This window comes from Lepidochelys kempii, chromosome 7 (assembly GCF_965140285.1).
Source record: "Lepidochelys kempii isolate rLepKem1 chromosome 7, rLepKem1.hap1, whole genome shotgun sequence".
Classification (NCBI taxonomy): domain Eukaryota; kingdom Metazoa; phylum Chordata; order Testudines; family Cheloniidae; genus Lepidochelys; species Lepidochelys kempii.
In genome coordinates, this window is record NC_136386.1 from 124,592,094 (window position 1) to 124,606,250 (window position 14,157).

At 57.4% G+C, this 14,157-nt stretch overlaps 1 protein-coding gene across 1 annotated transcript in view; it reads right to left on the reverse strand.

Annotated features, from left to right (window-relative positions):
- The window catches only part of SLIT1 (slit guidance ligand 1), a 138,905-nt gene extending 127,685 nt beyond the window's left edge, over nucleotides 1-11,220 (reverse strand). The window contains 1 exon segment of the mRNA XM_073354611.2: nucleotides 11,042-11,220. Coding sequence (XP_073210712.2) covers nucleotides 11,042-11,220 — 179 coding nt within the window.
- Nucleotides 11,221-14,157: the final 2,937 nt, after the last annotated feature.

Here is a 14,157-nt window from a genome sequence, read left to right on the forward strand (position 1 = left end):
GCCCGACAATCTAGCCAGCTTTCTACCCACCTTATAGTGCATTCATCCAGCCCATACTTCCTTAACTTGGTGACAAGAATACTATGGGAGACCGTGTCAAAAGCTTTGCTAAAGTCAAGAAACAATACATCCACTGCTTTCCCTTCATCCACAGAACCAGTAATCTCATCATAAAAGGCGATTAGATTAGTCAGGCATGACCTTCCCTTGGTGAATCCATGCTGGCTGTTCCTGATCACTTTCCTCTCATGCAAGTGCTTCAGGATTGATTCTTTGAGGACCTGCTCCATGATTTTTCCAGGGACTGAGGTGAGGCTGACTGGCCTGTAGTTCCCAGGATCTTCCTTCTTCCCTTTTTTAAAGATTGGCACTACATTAGCCTTTTTCCAGTCATCCGGGACTTCCCCGGTTCGCCACGAGTTTTCAAAGATAATGGCCAGTGGCTCTGCAATCACAGCCGCCAATTCCTTCAGCACTCTCGGATGCAACTCGTCCGGCCCCATGGACTTGTGCACGTCCAGCTTTTCTAAATAGTCCCTAACCGCCTCTATCTCCACAGAGGGCTGGCCATCTCTTCCGCATTTTGTGATGCCCAGCGCAGCAGTCTGGGAGCTGACCTTGTTAGTGAAAACAGAGGCAAAAAAAGCATTGAGTACATTAGCTTTTTCCACATCCTCTGTCACTAGGTTGCCTCCCTCATTCAGTAAGGGGCCCACACATTCCTTGGCTTTCTTCTTGTTGCCAACATACCTGAAGAAACCCTTCTTGTTACTCTTGACATCTCTGGCTAGCTGCAGCTCCAGGTGCGATTTGGCCCTCCTGATAACATTCCTACATGCCCGAGCAATATTTTTATACTCTTCCCTGGTCATATGTCCAACCTTCCACTTCTTGTAAGCTTCTTTTTTATGTTTAAGATCCGCTAGGATTTCACCATTAAGCCAAGTTGGTCGCCTGCCATATTTACTATTCTTTCGACTCATCGGGATGGTTTGTCCCTGTAACCTCAACAGGGATTCCTTGAAATACAGCCAGCTCTCCTGGACTCCTTTCCCCTTCAAGTTAGTCCCCCAGGGGATCCTGGCCATCCGTTCCCTGAGGGAGTCGAAGTCTGCTTTCCTGAAGTCCAGGGTCGGTATCCTGCTGCTTACCTTTCTTCCCTGCGTCAGGATCCTGAACTCAACCAACTCATGGTCACTGCCTCCCAGATTCCCATCCACTTTTGCTTCCCCCACTAATTCTACCCGGTTTGTGAGCAGCAGGTCAAGAAAAGCACCCCCCCTAGTTGGCTCCTCTAGCACTTGCGCCAGGAAATTGTCCCCTACGCTTTCCAAAAACTTCCTGGATTGTCTATGCATCGCTGTATTGCTCTCCCAGCAGATATCAGGAAAATTAAAGTCACCCATGAGAATCAGGGCATGCGATCTAGTAGCTTCCGTGAGCTGCCGGAAGAAAGCCTCATCCACCTCATCCCCCTGGTCCGGTGGTCTATAGCAGACTCCCACCACTACATCACTCTTGTTGCACACACTTCTAAACTTAATCCAGAGACACTCAGGTTTTTCTGCAGTTTCGTACCGGAGCTCTGAGCAGTCATACTGCTCCCTTACATACAGTGCTACTCCCCCACCTTTTCTGCCCTGCCTGTCCTTCCTGAACAGTTTATAACCATCCATGACAGTACTCCAGTCATGTGAGTTATCCCACCAAGTCTCTGTTATTCCGATCACGTCATAGTTCCTTGACATCACCAGGACCTCCAGCTGCCTGGCTCAGCGGTCTCAGAACGCAGCTAAACGGGGAATCCTCATCGAGCCTGACTGGTTCCAGGGGGGTCCTGAAGGGTTCTTGGCCCCAGGCTAGTTAATATTTATGCGCTAGTTCAACCCCAACTACTGGACTTGAAACAGGAATGGACTCGGGGCAGGTCTCTAGCCTGTCCTAGGCAGGGGGTCAGCCTAGATCAGAGGTGGGCAAACTATGGTCCGCGGGCCACAGGGGGAGGGGTTAGATAGAGGGTGGGGTCCCGGGGGGGGAGGTTGGGGGCGTCCCAGGAGGGGGTGGTCAGGGGACAAGGAGCAGGGGGGGTTGGATGGGTCAGGGATTCTGAGGGGGGCAGTCAGGGGCAGGAAGTGGGAGGGGGCGGATGCCAGACTGTTTGGGGGGGCACAGCCTTCCCTACCCGGCCCTCCATACAATTTCGCATCCCGATGTGGCCCTCGGGCCAAAAAGTTTGCCCACCCCGACCTAGATTATCACAATGGGCCCTTCTGGCCTTAAAAGCTACCCATCTATGTCCTGCCCTCCCGTGTAAGTGTTGGGCCGCCTCTGAGCCAACAGCTAAACACTTCAAAAGTGAAACCAAATACAAAAATCACACAGACGCGATTCACCAACCCCCAGCGAACAGCTGCTCGGACAGCAGCATCGGAGCCCTGTGCGGCTTCTCTGGCCGTCGGCCAGCACCCCACTCAGGCAGAAGAGGGGCGGCTTTCTACAGAAGGTCTCAAAGAACGAAAATTAACAGGCCAGGAGAATGTCCCCATCTGTCCATGATGTTCTAAAGCAGTCCAGGCGCCGGGGAGCTCCCAGCGCGGGTTAACACGGTCATGCTGAGGCCGCTTGCCAGGCCCTTCGGCAAAGCCGTCTTGCAGCCGGTCCTGCAGCGCTGCCAAAGGCGTGGGCAGGAGCCCAGGAGGCAGCCTTGCAAATCTCAATGCAAGATTCCGGTGCGTCCTTTTCTCCGCAATGTGAGCCTCTCGGATTCGTCCCCAGAGGGCTGATTCAGAGGCCCCTTGACCTTTCAGTCCTGGTGCAGGAGGAAGAGGCTCTGAGACGGCCTGGACTCTGCCATCCTGTCTAGGCAAGCTCCTAGAGTCCTACCTGGCACAGCCCCAGTCAGTGCTGCCAGCGTACCCGGCTTGCGGCCGCCCTGCTTTTGGAGAGAGCAACGTGACGCTGGAAAGCCAACTTGCGCCATTCTGGCCTTTCTAGCTCCTCTTTCTCTGATGCTCACAGCCTCAGAGACTTTACGGCCAGAAGGGACCATTGTGATCACTGAGTCTGACCTCCTGCATGTCGCAGGCCTCGGGCACCCAGGTCTCTCTTTCCCCCAGTAAAAGAAGAGCAACGTGAACAGGTGACAACCCACCTTGCACACGGCGAAGCTATGACCCCACTGATGCCAGGCTGCGTGAGAAAACCATGGCTGGGATTCCTGGGCCATCAGCTGAGCCACTGTGAACACTGCACAAAGGAAAAATAAACACGAGGACAAAGTTCCTCTTCTGCCCGGCCTTCCTGCTCCGTGACGGCTGCCGATCTGCAAGAGCCGCACACGCTCCTGGGTTGCGGACGCGAGGGGGTGAGTGACACTGACCAGCAAAGGGGAAGGATTTCGCACCCTCCGGAGGTGCTGGTCCGAGAGAATGGAACAGCCCGGCCAAGGGGGGTCTGTTGGACATACGCGGGCTGTTTCTCCGCGGTGCTGACCATCCGCAGCCCCCACTCAGCTCAGTATTTATGGTGATTTGTATCAGGGTCGAGCCTAGGACCCTGCTGCGCTAGACGCTGTACAAACACAGAGCAAAACCTGGCCCCTGCCCCACGGGACGCTTGGGAAAGTCGCTAGAAAGGCCCCAGGAAAGTAACTTTCTTTCCCCCAAAGGCGAGGGAGACCGAATAGAGCCGTGCCGCTTAACGAACGGCCCTGTCCCTGAGCCCCATTTAACGTTCTTAGGCGCACACATCTCTACACAGCAGCGTCCAGGAGGCGCACACAGGGCTTAGAAATACACTGAGCTTTCACGAGAGGCTCAGCTCTCCACCCTCCCACAGCTGCAGCTCCTCTCCTGGCTGGATCCAGACCAGATGGCAGGAGTCCAAGAAAAGAAGATTGGCAGAATTCACAACTCTGCTAGGGAAAAGGCAAGTCACCGGCCCAGATCTCCACTGGCTAAAACCCACGTGGCTCCCCTACAGCTGAGGGTCAGTCCAGAGAGGCGGCTCCGGCATTAGATCCGAGAGCCAAAGGAGGCTAAGGGCTCCCCCAACAGAACAAAGGGACCAATGGGCCATGAAATGCCAGGACAGAAGGCCGCAGACTGGCTGATGACATGACGGCAGGGAAGCAAATAACTGAAGGGCCTTCCTGGGAGAGAGGTGAGAAGGGCTACCTGGGAGATACAGGGCTATTTGCCTTGAGCAAGGGTGGAGCAATCTGGCCTAGTTCATTACCTGCTAATTAAACCCAAAGTTTCCATTGATTATGGGAAGAAGGAGCCAAATGAAAGCAGCCCCCCAGTCTGAAGGTGCAGCACGCTGGGTGGAGTGCTGACGGGGAGCGTGCCCCCCCAGACCCACACATCAGGGTCTCCCTGCCTCAACTTCCCCCGCCACTCCCAGACCCGACCAGCAGAGCAACCCCGGGGACTCTCCTCAAGCTGCACCAGGCAGTGAGAGGGGCTGGGGCCCCCAGTGGCTCTGCCTAGCTGTGCCCCATCGCAGACCCCTCCAGACTCAGCCACAGCAGCCAGCTGCGACATTAACTGCCAACAGGGGTCCCCTTGGAGTGCCGGCAGGTACCCCCAGCCTACAGGAAGGTGGCAGGTGCATAGGGCCGAATTCACAGCTGGCAAAAGCAGGAGCAGCTCCACTGAGCCCAATGGGCTTTGACGCACACAGCCCAGCAATTAATGTGGCCCATGGACTCGATACAGGGCCGGCTCCTGGTTTCTCTTGGCCCCATGTGCTGGCAAATTTATAGGGCCCCTACAGCATATGCATCTGATGGGGGGGCAGCTGGCCAGGTGGGGGACTTTGGCAAAGAATTGGCATTTTCCCAGCATGCCCACTCCCTGCCCCCTCCCCACATGGCTCCTGGGGGAGTTCAGGAGACCCCTTCACAGAAGGGCCCCACTGAGGGCAGAGAATGGGGGCAGGCCTGTCCCACTGTTAATACAGCTCCCAGGTATAAATGCCATGTGCCCAAGGCTCGTCAGGAATCGGGCCCCATTGGGCTAGGCTGCCCCATGGAGTTTACCGTCGCCAGTGAGTGGGCTCCAAACAGCTTGTGAGCTGCCGTGCCAAGGAGTGACAGAGCAGAGGGAGAAGTCGGCTGCAGAGAGCCCCAAAGCCTAGGGCGTGGGGCTGGGAAAACCCACAAGCGGCGCCTGCGAGAGATGAGAGCTCTCGGCCCAGCTCAGCCCAGGGCTCCAAGCATGCCAACGGCTCAGTACGAGACGCTGCGCGTGGCAGGCTCTGGGGCAGAAGGGAAGAAAGTCCAAGCTCTTGACGCCGAAGTCCATCGTAAGTGCCAGGGCTGCCGACCACAGGGGCTCTCTGCAGAGGCTGGTGCTGGCTGCAGTCATAGGCGGGATGCTGGGCTGGATTCACTCCACGGGCTGAATGAAGAACATCACCCGTGGGACTGTTTCCAGCTCAGGAGTCAGAGCCCCACGTAGGAGAATGTCTTACGCCCCTGAACAGACGGGGGGGAACTGCAGCGGGAGAGGCACTGAGACCAGCCGCACCCAGAGATGCCAGTGGGCGTGCCTCTCGGGGCTGTCAGCGTCACCCGCTGCCCGTGCTCCGAGCACACGGACGGGCGGGGGGCTAGAGAATGGATGCTGTGGGTCCTGCCGAGCTCCCAGAGGGACGAGCCTGGGGCTGTGCCGGACCAGAGTGTCTGTGCAAACCCAGCCCCGCGCCCCCCGCCCAAAGGCTTAGTAAAGGGCGGTTCAGCCATTAGAGCTTCCCTGTGTCCACAGCTCATGGCAGCCCTGTCACCGCACGGCGTAATCATCACGGCTCTGAGGATCATTACAGCAGGAGACGAGAAAATCCCATTAAAGGGGCGCCCTGCGGTGCTGCTAGCAGGGCCACAGGGCTGCGCTCACACCGGGGCAGGCGCAGGAGGCTGGCTGCCATTCCTGACAAGCCCCTGACCTCATTAGGCTCAATCCCAGTAAATGAATTGGTCTGGGGAAGGACTGGTAATGAGAGGCACCGTTCCAGCATGGGTCTCTCACAGAAAGCGCTCCATGGGACTGTGACAGCCTCATCAGGCCGGCCACGCTGAGCCCAGCTAGCCCGGGGTCCTGTCTTCTGACGGGATGGGGCCAGGTGCCCCAGAGGGAATGAACAGAACAGGGAATCATCGCATGATCCATCCCCTGTCACCTGTTCCCAGCTTCTGGCAAACAGAGGCTAGGAACACCCAGAGCATGGGGTTGCATCCCTGACCATTTTGGCTAATAGCTGTTGATGGACAAGACCTCCAGGAACTTATCTAGTTATTTTTTGAACCCTGTTATACTTTTGGCCTTCACCATATCCTCTGGCAAGGAGTTCCACAGGTTGACTGTGTGTTGTGTGAAGCACTTCCTTGTGTTTGTTTTAAACGTGCTGCCTGTTGATTTCATTTGGGCAACCCCTGGTTCATTTGTTATGTGAAGGAGTAATAACACTTCCCTGTTCACTGTCTCCACCCTGTCACGATTTTATTCACCTCAATCACATCCCCTGTAGTCGTCTCTTTGCCAAGCTGAAAAGCCCCAGGCTTTTCAATCTCTCCTCATACCTGAGCTGTTCCATCCCCCTAATCACTTTTGTTGTCCTTCTTTGTACTTTTTCTAATTCTAATATATCTTTCTTGAGATGGGGCCTCCAGAACTGAATGCAGTGTTCACAGTGTGGGCGTGCCCTGGATTTCTACAGTGGCATTTCTGTCGTATTATCTCTCCCTTTCCTACGGGTTCCTACCATTCTCTTAAAGGAGGACTTGTGGCACCTTAGAGACTAACCAATTTATTTGAGCATAAGCTTTCATGAGCTACAGCTCACTTCATTGGATGCATACTGTGGAAAATACAGAAGATGTTTTTATACATACAAACCATGAAAAAATGGGTGTTTATCACTACAAAAGGTTTTCTCTCCCCCCACCCCACTCTCCTGCTGGTAATAGCTTATGTAAAGTGATCACTCTCCTTACAATACAGACTAACACAGCTGTTACTCTGAAACCTGTCATTCTCTTAGCTTTTTTGATGGCCACTGCACATTGAGCAGATGTTTTCAGAGAACTCTCCATGGTGACTCTCCAAGATCTCTCTCTTGAGTGGGAACAGCTAATTTAGACCTCTTCATATTGTATGTATAGTCAGGATGATGTTTTCCAATGTGCATCACTTTGCATTTATCAACACTGAATTTCATCAGTCATTTTGTTGCCCAGTCACCCTGGTTTGTGAGATCCCTTTGTAGCTCTTCGCAGTCTGCCTGGGACTTAACTACCTTGAGTAGTTTTGTATCATCCGAAAATTTTGCCATGTCACTGTTTACCCCTTTTACCAGATCATTTATGGATATGTTAAATAGGACTGGGCCCAGCACAGACCCCTGGGGGACACCACTATTTACCTCTCTCCAGTCTGAAAACTGACTATTTATCCCTACCCTTTGTTTCCAATCTTTTAATCAGTTACCGATCCATGAGAGGATCTTCCCTCTTATCCCATGACAGCTTACTTTGCTTAAGAGCCTTTGCTGAGGGAACTTGTCAAAGGCTTTCTGAAAATCTAAGTATACTATATCCACTGGATCACCCTTGTCGACCCCCTCAAAGAATTCTAGTAGATTGGTGAGGCATGATTTCCCTTTACAAGAACCATGTTGACTTGTCCCCAACAAATTATGTTCATCTATCTATGTGTCTGACAATTTTGTTCTTTACTATAGTTTCAACCAGTTTTCCTGGCACTGAAGTTAGACTTACTGGCCTGTAATTGCTGGGATCACCTCTGGAGCCTTTTGAAAAAGGTCCTGTAGACACCCAGGGCATGCTGGGGCAGCTCTCTGCAGCCATTCACACTCTAAGTCCTCTGCACACAGCCCATGCCCTTCCTTTGTTCCTGTCGCAGATCCAAGCCCGTTAGCAACAAAGCCCTGCACCCAGTGACAGGGCCAGCCCTATGATGCCCCTCACTGGCACCGACAGTCACCCACCCCACACCAGAGTTTGGGAAAGGCTCCAACAGCCCCTCCTGCGCACACACCTCCTCACACTGAAACCAAGGGTCTCCCCTAGACTTACCCCCGAGCTATCTGGGGAGCTGGCGAGCCCCCAGACAGGTGGGGAGTCACAGGGAGAGCGCACACCCCAGCAAAGACTCACAGGGGCCATGCACACCTGAAAGAGTCACAATCCCAGAGTAGCTAGACATTCCTGCTAAAATGTTAACAACCATGACACTTATGCCACTGCCATCATTAGGTTCCAGGGTTATCATTCCATTCTGAGGTGTGCGGGAGTCCCAGAGCTGCTCTTTCCCAGAGCCTGAAGACTCCATGGCCCAGCCCTGTATCGGGATCACAGTCCCAAGGCTAGGCATGTAATATGGATCTCATGCCAAAGCTGTAATTCTGGGGCCAGAGACGTGCACCCCCTCCCCTCCCAGCCCAGACTATGCCGGTGCAGCAGGACTGGCTGTGCATGGAGACTGAGTGCTGACTGGCCAGGGTGGTGTCTGCCTTGTGCCATGCAGAGAAGATTAACTAAAGCAGCCATGTCTCCCATCACTTCCTGCTGGGTCAGCCGCAAGTGGCCAAGGAGCAGAAGGGAAGCCCAGAGGAGTTGTGGAGACATTGAGATGCCCCAAGACACCCATTTCCTGGGAGCCTGGCACCCGGAGCTGATGCACACAAACTAGGGGTCACCAAGTGACAATACTAGGCAGCAGGTTTAAAACGAACACAAGGAAGTGTTTCCTCACCCAATGCACTCTCAGTCAGCCTAGGGAGCTCTTTGCCAGAGGATGTTGTGAAGGCCAAGACTATAACAGGGTTCAAAAAAGAACTAGATCAGTTCCTGGAGGTTAGGTCCATCAAAGGCTATTAGCCAGGATGGGCAGCAATGGTGTTCCTGGCCTCTGTTTGCCAGAAGCTGGGAATGGGCGAGAGGGGATGGATCCCTTGATGATTCCCTGTTCCGTTCATTCCCTCTGGGGCACCTGGCATTGGCCAGTGTCAGAAGACAGGACACAGGGCTCGATGGACCATTGGTCTGACCCAGTCTGGCTGCTCTTATGTTTCACGCACTTTACAAATCTCCCTGCCAGGCTTGCCGGAGTCATCCTCAGCTGAGCTGCACTGGCTCACCCCAGGGCAGGACTTACCCTAGTGCATTCAATGCAGATGAGGCCTCCTCTCCGCCTGGAACAGACTTAGGTCCCCGGTGGGGTTGCCCGGCCACCTGGCTAAGTGGGAGCAGCTGAGCAGGCTGCCAGCCAGACACTGGGGCACACCAGGTCTAGGATGGTAATAACTGGCCAAGCAGAGACTTCCTGCTCCAGCCCCCGCCCCGGTTCAGATCCTGGGCAGGGGCCCAGGGCTGGACCCTCAAGCAGACCAGCAGAGCTGCAGGGGCGGAATTCGCACTGGAGGCAGGTCAGGATGGGGGGTACCCCAGAGCTGGGGGGGGCAGGGACAGCAGGTGACTGGGGTGCAGACGGAGGGGCCGGCAGAGCCCAGCTCACAACCCCCAGCAGATCCAGCCCTGGCCCTTCTCTGCCGGTGCTCGCGCAGGGAACACCCCTCCGGAGAACCCAGGACTGCGCTGGAGAAGTGGGGGCGGCCCTCATGGGCTTCCCCCGGGGGGTCGGGGGCTGGCCCGGGCAGGGCGGACCGCCGGGGGGCGTCCACCGGAGGTGCCGGGGAAATTCCCCGAGGACAAAGGGCGACACTGGCTCGCTGGAGCTCGCCCCCCTCCGGACCGGAGCCCCATGTCCTGCCCCGCGGAGCCCGGCTCCGCTCCCGGCCCGGCTCTCGGGGATGCTCCCGGCGGGGAGCGCACTGCAGGCGGGAGGGGGCCGGGCCCTCGCCCCGGGATTTGCAGTTACAGGCCGGGCAGCCCCCCGGCTCGTCTAGACTGGGGGGCTGCAAACTGGGCTGAGCCGGGCCCCCGGCAGCCCCGCTCCGACGCAGCTCAACCCTCCCTGAGACCCCCGGAGCACGGCGCTGCCCTGGGGCTGCCTCGTTGTTCCCATCCGCTGCTGCGCCCGGCTGCCCTGTCCCCGGGGGTCCCATGTCCCACGCGGGGCCCCTCCAGCCCGCTGCCGCCCGCCCCTGGGCTGGGGGTCCCCGGCGAAGCGAGCGGAGCGGCACGGGCTGGCTCGGCCGTGCGCCCCCGGAGCGGACACTGCGCCCCACGCTGGGCGGCGGGGGTTTAATAGGAGGGAGGTTTACTCGGAGCCCCCGTTACCCAGCCAGCCCCCGCGGAGCCAATGGCGTGGGACGGACACCGGGGGAGCCCCGAAAGCCAGAGGTCCGCGGCGGGCTCCGCATGACACAGCGGGGGGACGGGGGCTGGCGCACGTGTGTGCGCGGCTGGAGAGCGCGGAGATCCACGCGTGTGCGCGGCGGGGTCCCGCTCCGATGCCATCCCACAGCCCCACGCGCGGAGACACAGACGCAGCCCCCCCCCCCCCCAGCTCCGTAACAAAGACAATTGGAGGCTGGCTCGGGAGCTTCAGGACAAAAATCCCGGTCTGGCTCCCCCCGCCCCCTTTTGTGCGCCCCGCGCCCGGACTCTCACCCCGCATGGGTCCCTGCAAACCCGCTGCAGGGCGCCTTCCCCGGCCCGCCGGCCCCAGCCCGACCCCACCCATGGGGGGGTCCCAGCCCCGGCCCGACCCGACCCCACCCATGGGGGGTGAGTGGCCGTGACGCCAGGCTGGAAGGGGGGCGCTACAAAAGCAGGCGCCCCAGACACAGGGGCTGCCCCGGGGGCAGGGAGCGGGAGGGGGCACCGGGGCTGCCCCGGGGGCGGGGGCAGGGAGCGGGAGGGGGCACCGGGGCTGCCCCAGGAGCGGGGGCAGGGAGCGGGAGGGGGCCGCGGGGGCAGGGAGCGGGAGGGGGCCGCGGGGCTGCGCAGGGAGCGGGAGGGGGCCCCGGGGCTGCCCCGGGCGCAGGGAGCGGGAGGGGGCACCGGGGCTGCCCCGGGGGCAAGCAGCAGCAGCAGCGCGGGGGGGTCCGCACTCACAGTCGCTCCGTGTTGCGCGGGATGTTTCTGGGGACGCCCCCGAGCCCGGTGCCGTGGCAGTCCACGCTGGTCCCGCTGCAGGTGCAGGGCGCGGGGCAGCCGGCGGCCCGCACCCCGCACACGGCCGCCCAGGCCAGCAGCCAGCCGCCGGCTCGCCGCCACCTGCCCTGCGGAGCCATGCCGGGCTCGGAGCCGCGCCGCCGCCGCCCAGCGCCCTCCCCAGCCAGCGGCGTCTGAGCGGCGGGCGCGGGGCGCGGGGAACGCGCGAGCTCCGCGCCCCCCGGCCCGGCCGGCTCCGCCCCCGCGCCAGCCCCTCGCCGCGCCCCGCCGAGCGGCCCCCGCCCCGGCCCGCACACAAAGGCGGGCCCGCGGCGGGGAGCTGCCCCCCGCGCCTCCGAGGGGCTCGGGGCCCGCGGCGGGGAGCTGCCCCCCGCGCCTCCGAGGGGCTCGGGGCCCGCGGCGGGGAGCTGCCCCCCGCGCCTCCGAGGGGCTCGGGGCCCGCGGCGGGGAGCTGCCCCCCGCGCCTCCGAGGGGCTCGGGGCCCGCGGCGGGGAGCTGCCCCCCGCGCCTCCGAGGGGCTCGGGGCCCGCGGGGGTCGCACGCGGCTGGGGGCTGGGGGGGGCAGGCTGGCCGCCGCCCCCCGCGGGGGGTCCAGGGTCTGGGCCGTGTAATGGCCCCGGGCGGAGCCTGGCCCTGCGGGGGCCAGAGGGTCATGGCCTGGGAACAGCAGAAGCGCTGCCCTGAGCCGCCGGCCAGGCCCCTTGCCTGGAGGAACACTGCCTTTGGTTTGGTTTCAACCCGCGGCCTGGCAATGCCCTTGGGTGACCCCGGTTCTCGTGTTAAGGGAAGGGGCAAATAACACTCCCCTGTTCAGGTCTCAGAGCAGCAGCCCTGTTAGTCCGCACCCGCAAAAAGAACAGGAGGCCTTGTGGCACCCTGGAGACTAACCCATTTATCTGAGCACAGTGGAAAATACAGTGGGGAGATTTATATACACAGAGAACGTGAAACAATGGGTGTTACCAGACACGCTGTAACCAGAGTGATCAGGTAAGGGGAGCTGTTACCAGCAGGGGGGCGGGGGGGACCTTTTGTAGTGATAATCAAGGTGGGCCATTTCCAGCAGTTGACAAGAACGTGGGAGGAACGGGGAGGGGGGATAAACCTGGGGAAATAGTTTTACTTTGTGTAATGACCCATCCACTCCCAGTCTCTATTCAAGCCTAAGTTAATTGTATCCAGTTTGCAAATGAATTCCAATTCAGCAGTCTCTCATTGGAGTGTGTTTCTGAAGGTTTTTTGTTGAAGAATTGCAACTTTTAGGTCAGAGATCGAGTGACCAGAGAGATTGGTTTTTGAATGTTATAATTCTTGACATCTGATTTGTGTCCATTTATTCTTTGACGTAGAGACTGTCCAGTTTGACCAATGTACATGGCAGAGGGGCGTTGCTGGCACATGATGGCATATCATGATTCATGGAGCAGGTCCTCAAAGAATCAATCCTGAAGCACTTGCATGAGAGGAAAGTGATCAGGAACAGCCAGCATGGATTCACCAAGGGAAGGTCATGCCTGACTAATCTAATCGCCTTTTATGATGAGATTACTGGTTCTGTGGATGAAGGGAAAGCAGTGGATGTATTGTTTCTTGACTTTAGCAAAGCTTTTGACACGGTCTCCCATAGTATTCTTGTCAGCAAGTTAAGGAAGTATGGGCTGGATGAATGCACTATAAGGTGGGTAGAAAGCTGGCTAAATTGTCGGGCTCAACGGGTAGTGATCAATGGCTCCATGTCTAGTTGGCAGCCGGTATCAAGTGGAGTGCCCCAAGGGTCGGTCCTGGGGCCGGTTTTATTCAATATCTTCATAAATGATCTGGAGGATGGTGTGGATTGCACTCTCAGCAAATTTGCGGATGATACTAAACTGGGAGGAGTGGTAGATACGCTGGAGGGGAGGGATAGGATACAGAGGGACCTAGACCAATTGGAAGATTGGGCCAAAAGGAATCTGATGAGGTTCAATAAGGATAAGTGCAGGGTCCTGCACTTAGGACGGAAGAACCCAATGCACAGCTACAGACTAGGGACCGAATGGCTAGGCAGCAGTTCTGCGGAAAAGGACCTAGGGGTGACAGTGGACGAGAAGCTGGATATGAGTCAGCAGTGTGCCCTTGTTGCCAAGAAGGCCAATGGCATTTTGGGATGTATAAGTAGGGGCATAGCGAGCAGATCGAGGGACGTGATCGTTCCCCTCTATTCGACATTGGTGAGGCCTCATCTGGAGTACTGTGTACAGTTTTGGGCCCCACACTTCAAGAAGGATGTGGATAAATTGGAGAGAGTCCAGCGAAGGGCAACAAAAATGATGAGGGGTCTGGAACACATGAGTTATGAGGAGAGGCTGAGGGAGCTGGGATTGTTTAGCCTGCAGAAGAGAAGAATGAGGGGGGATTTGATAGCTGCTTTCAACTACCTGAAAGGGGGTTCCAAAGAGGATGGCTCTAGACTGTTCTCAATGGTAGCAGATGACAGAACGAGGAGTAATGGTCTCAAGTTGCAGTGGGGGAGGTTTAGATTGGATATTAGGAAAAACTTTTTCACTAAGAGGGTGGTGAAACACTGGAATGCGTTACCTAGGGAGGTGGTAGAATCTCCTTCCTTAGAGGTTTTTAAGGTCAGGCTTGACAAAGCCCTGGCTGGGATGATTTAACTGGGAATTGGTCCTGCTTCGAGCAGGGGGTTGGACTAGATGACCTTCTGGGGTCCCTTCCAACCCTGATATTCTGTGATTCTATGATTCTATATATCACATTGGTGGATGTGCAGGTATACGAGCCTCTGATAGTGTGGCTGATGTGATTAGGCCCTGTGATGGGGTCCCCTGAATAGATATGTGGGCACAGCTGGCAATGGGCTTTGTTGCAAGGATAGGTTCCTGGGTTAGTGGTTCTGTTGTGTGGTGTGTGGTTGCTGGTGAGTATTTGTTTCAGGTTGCGGGGCTGTCTGTAGACGAGGACTGGCCTGTCTCCCAAGATCTGTGAGAGTGATGGGTCATCCTTCAGGATAGGTTGTAGATCCTTGACGATGCATTGGAGAGGTTTTAGTTGGGGGC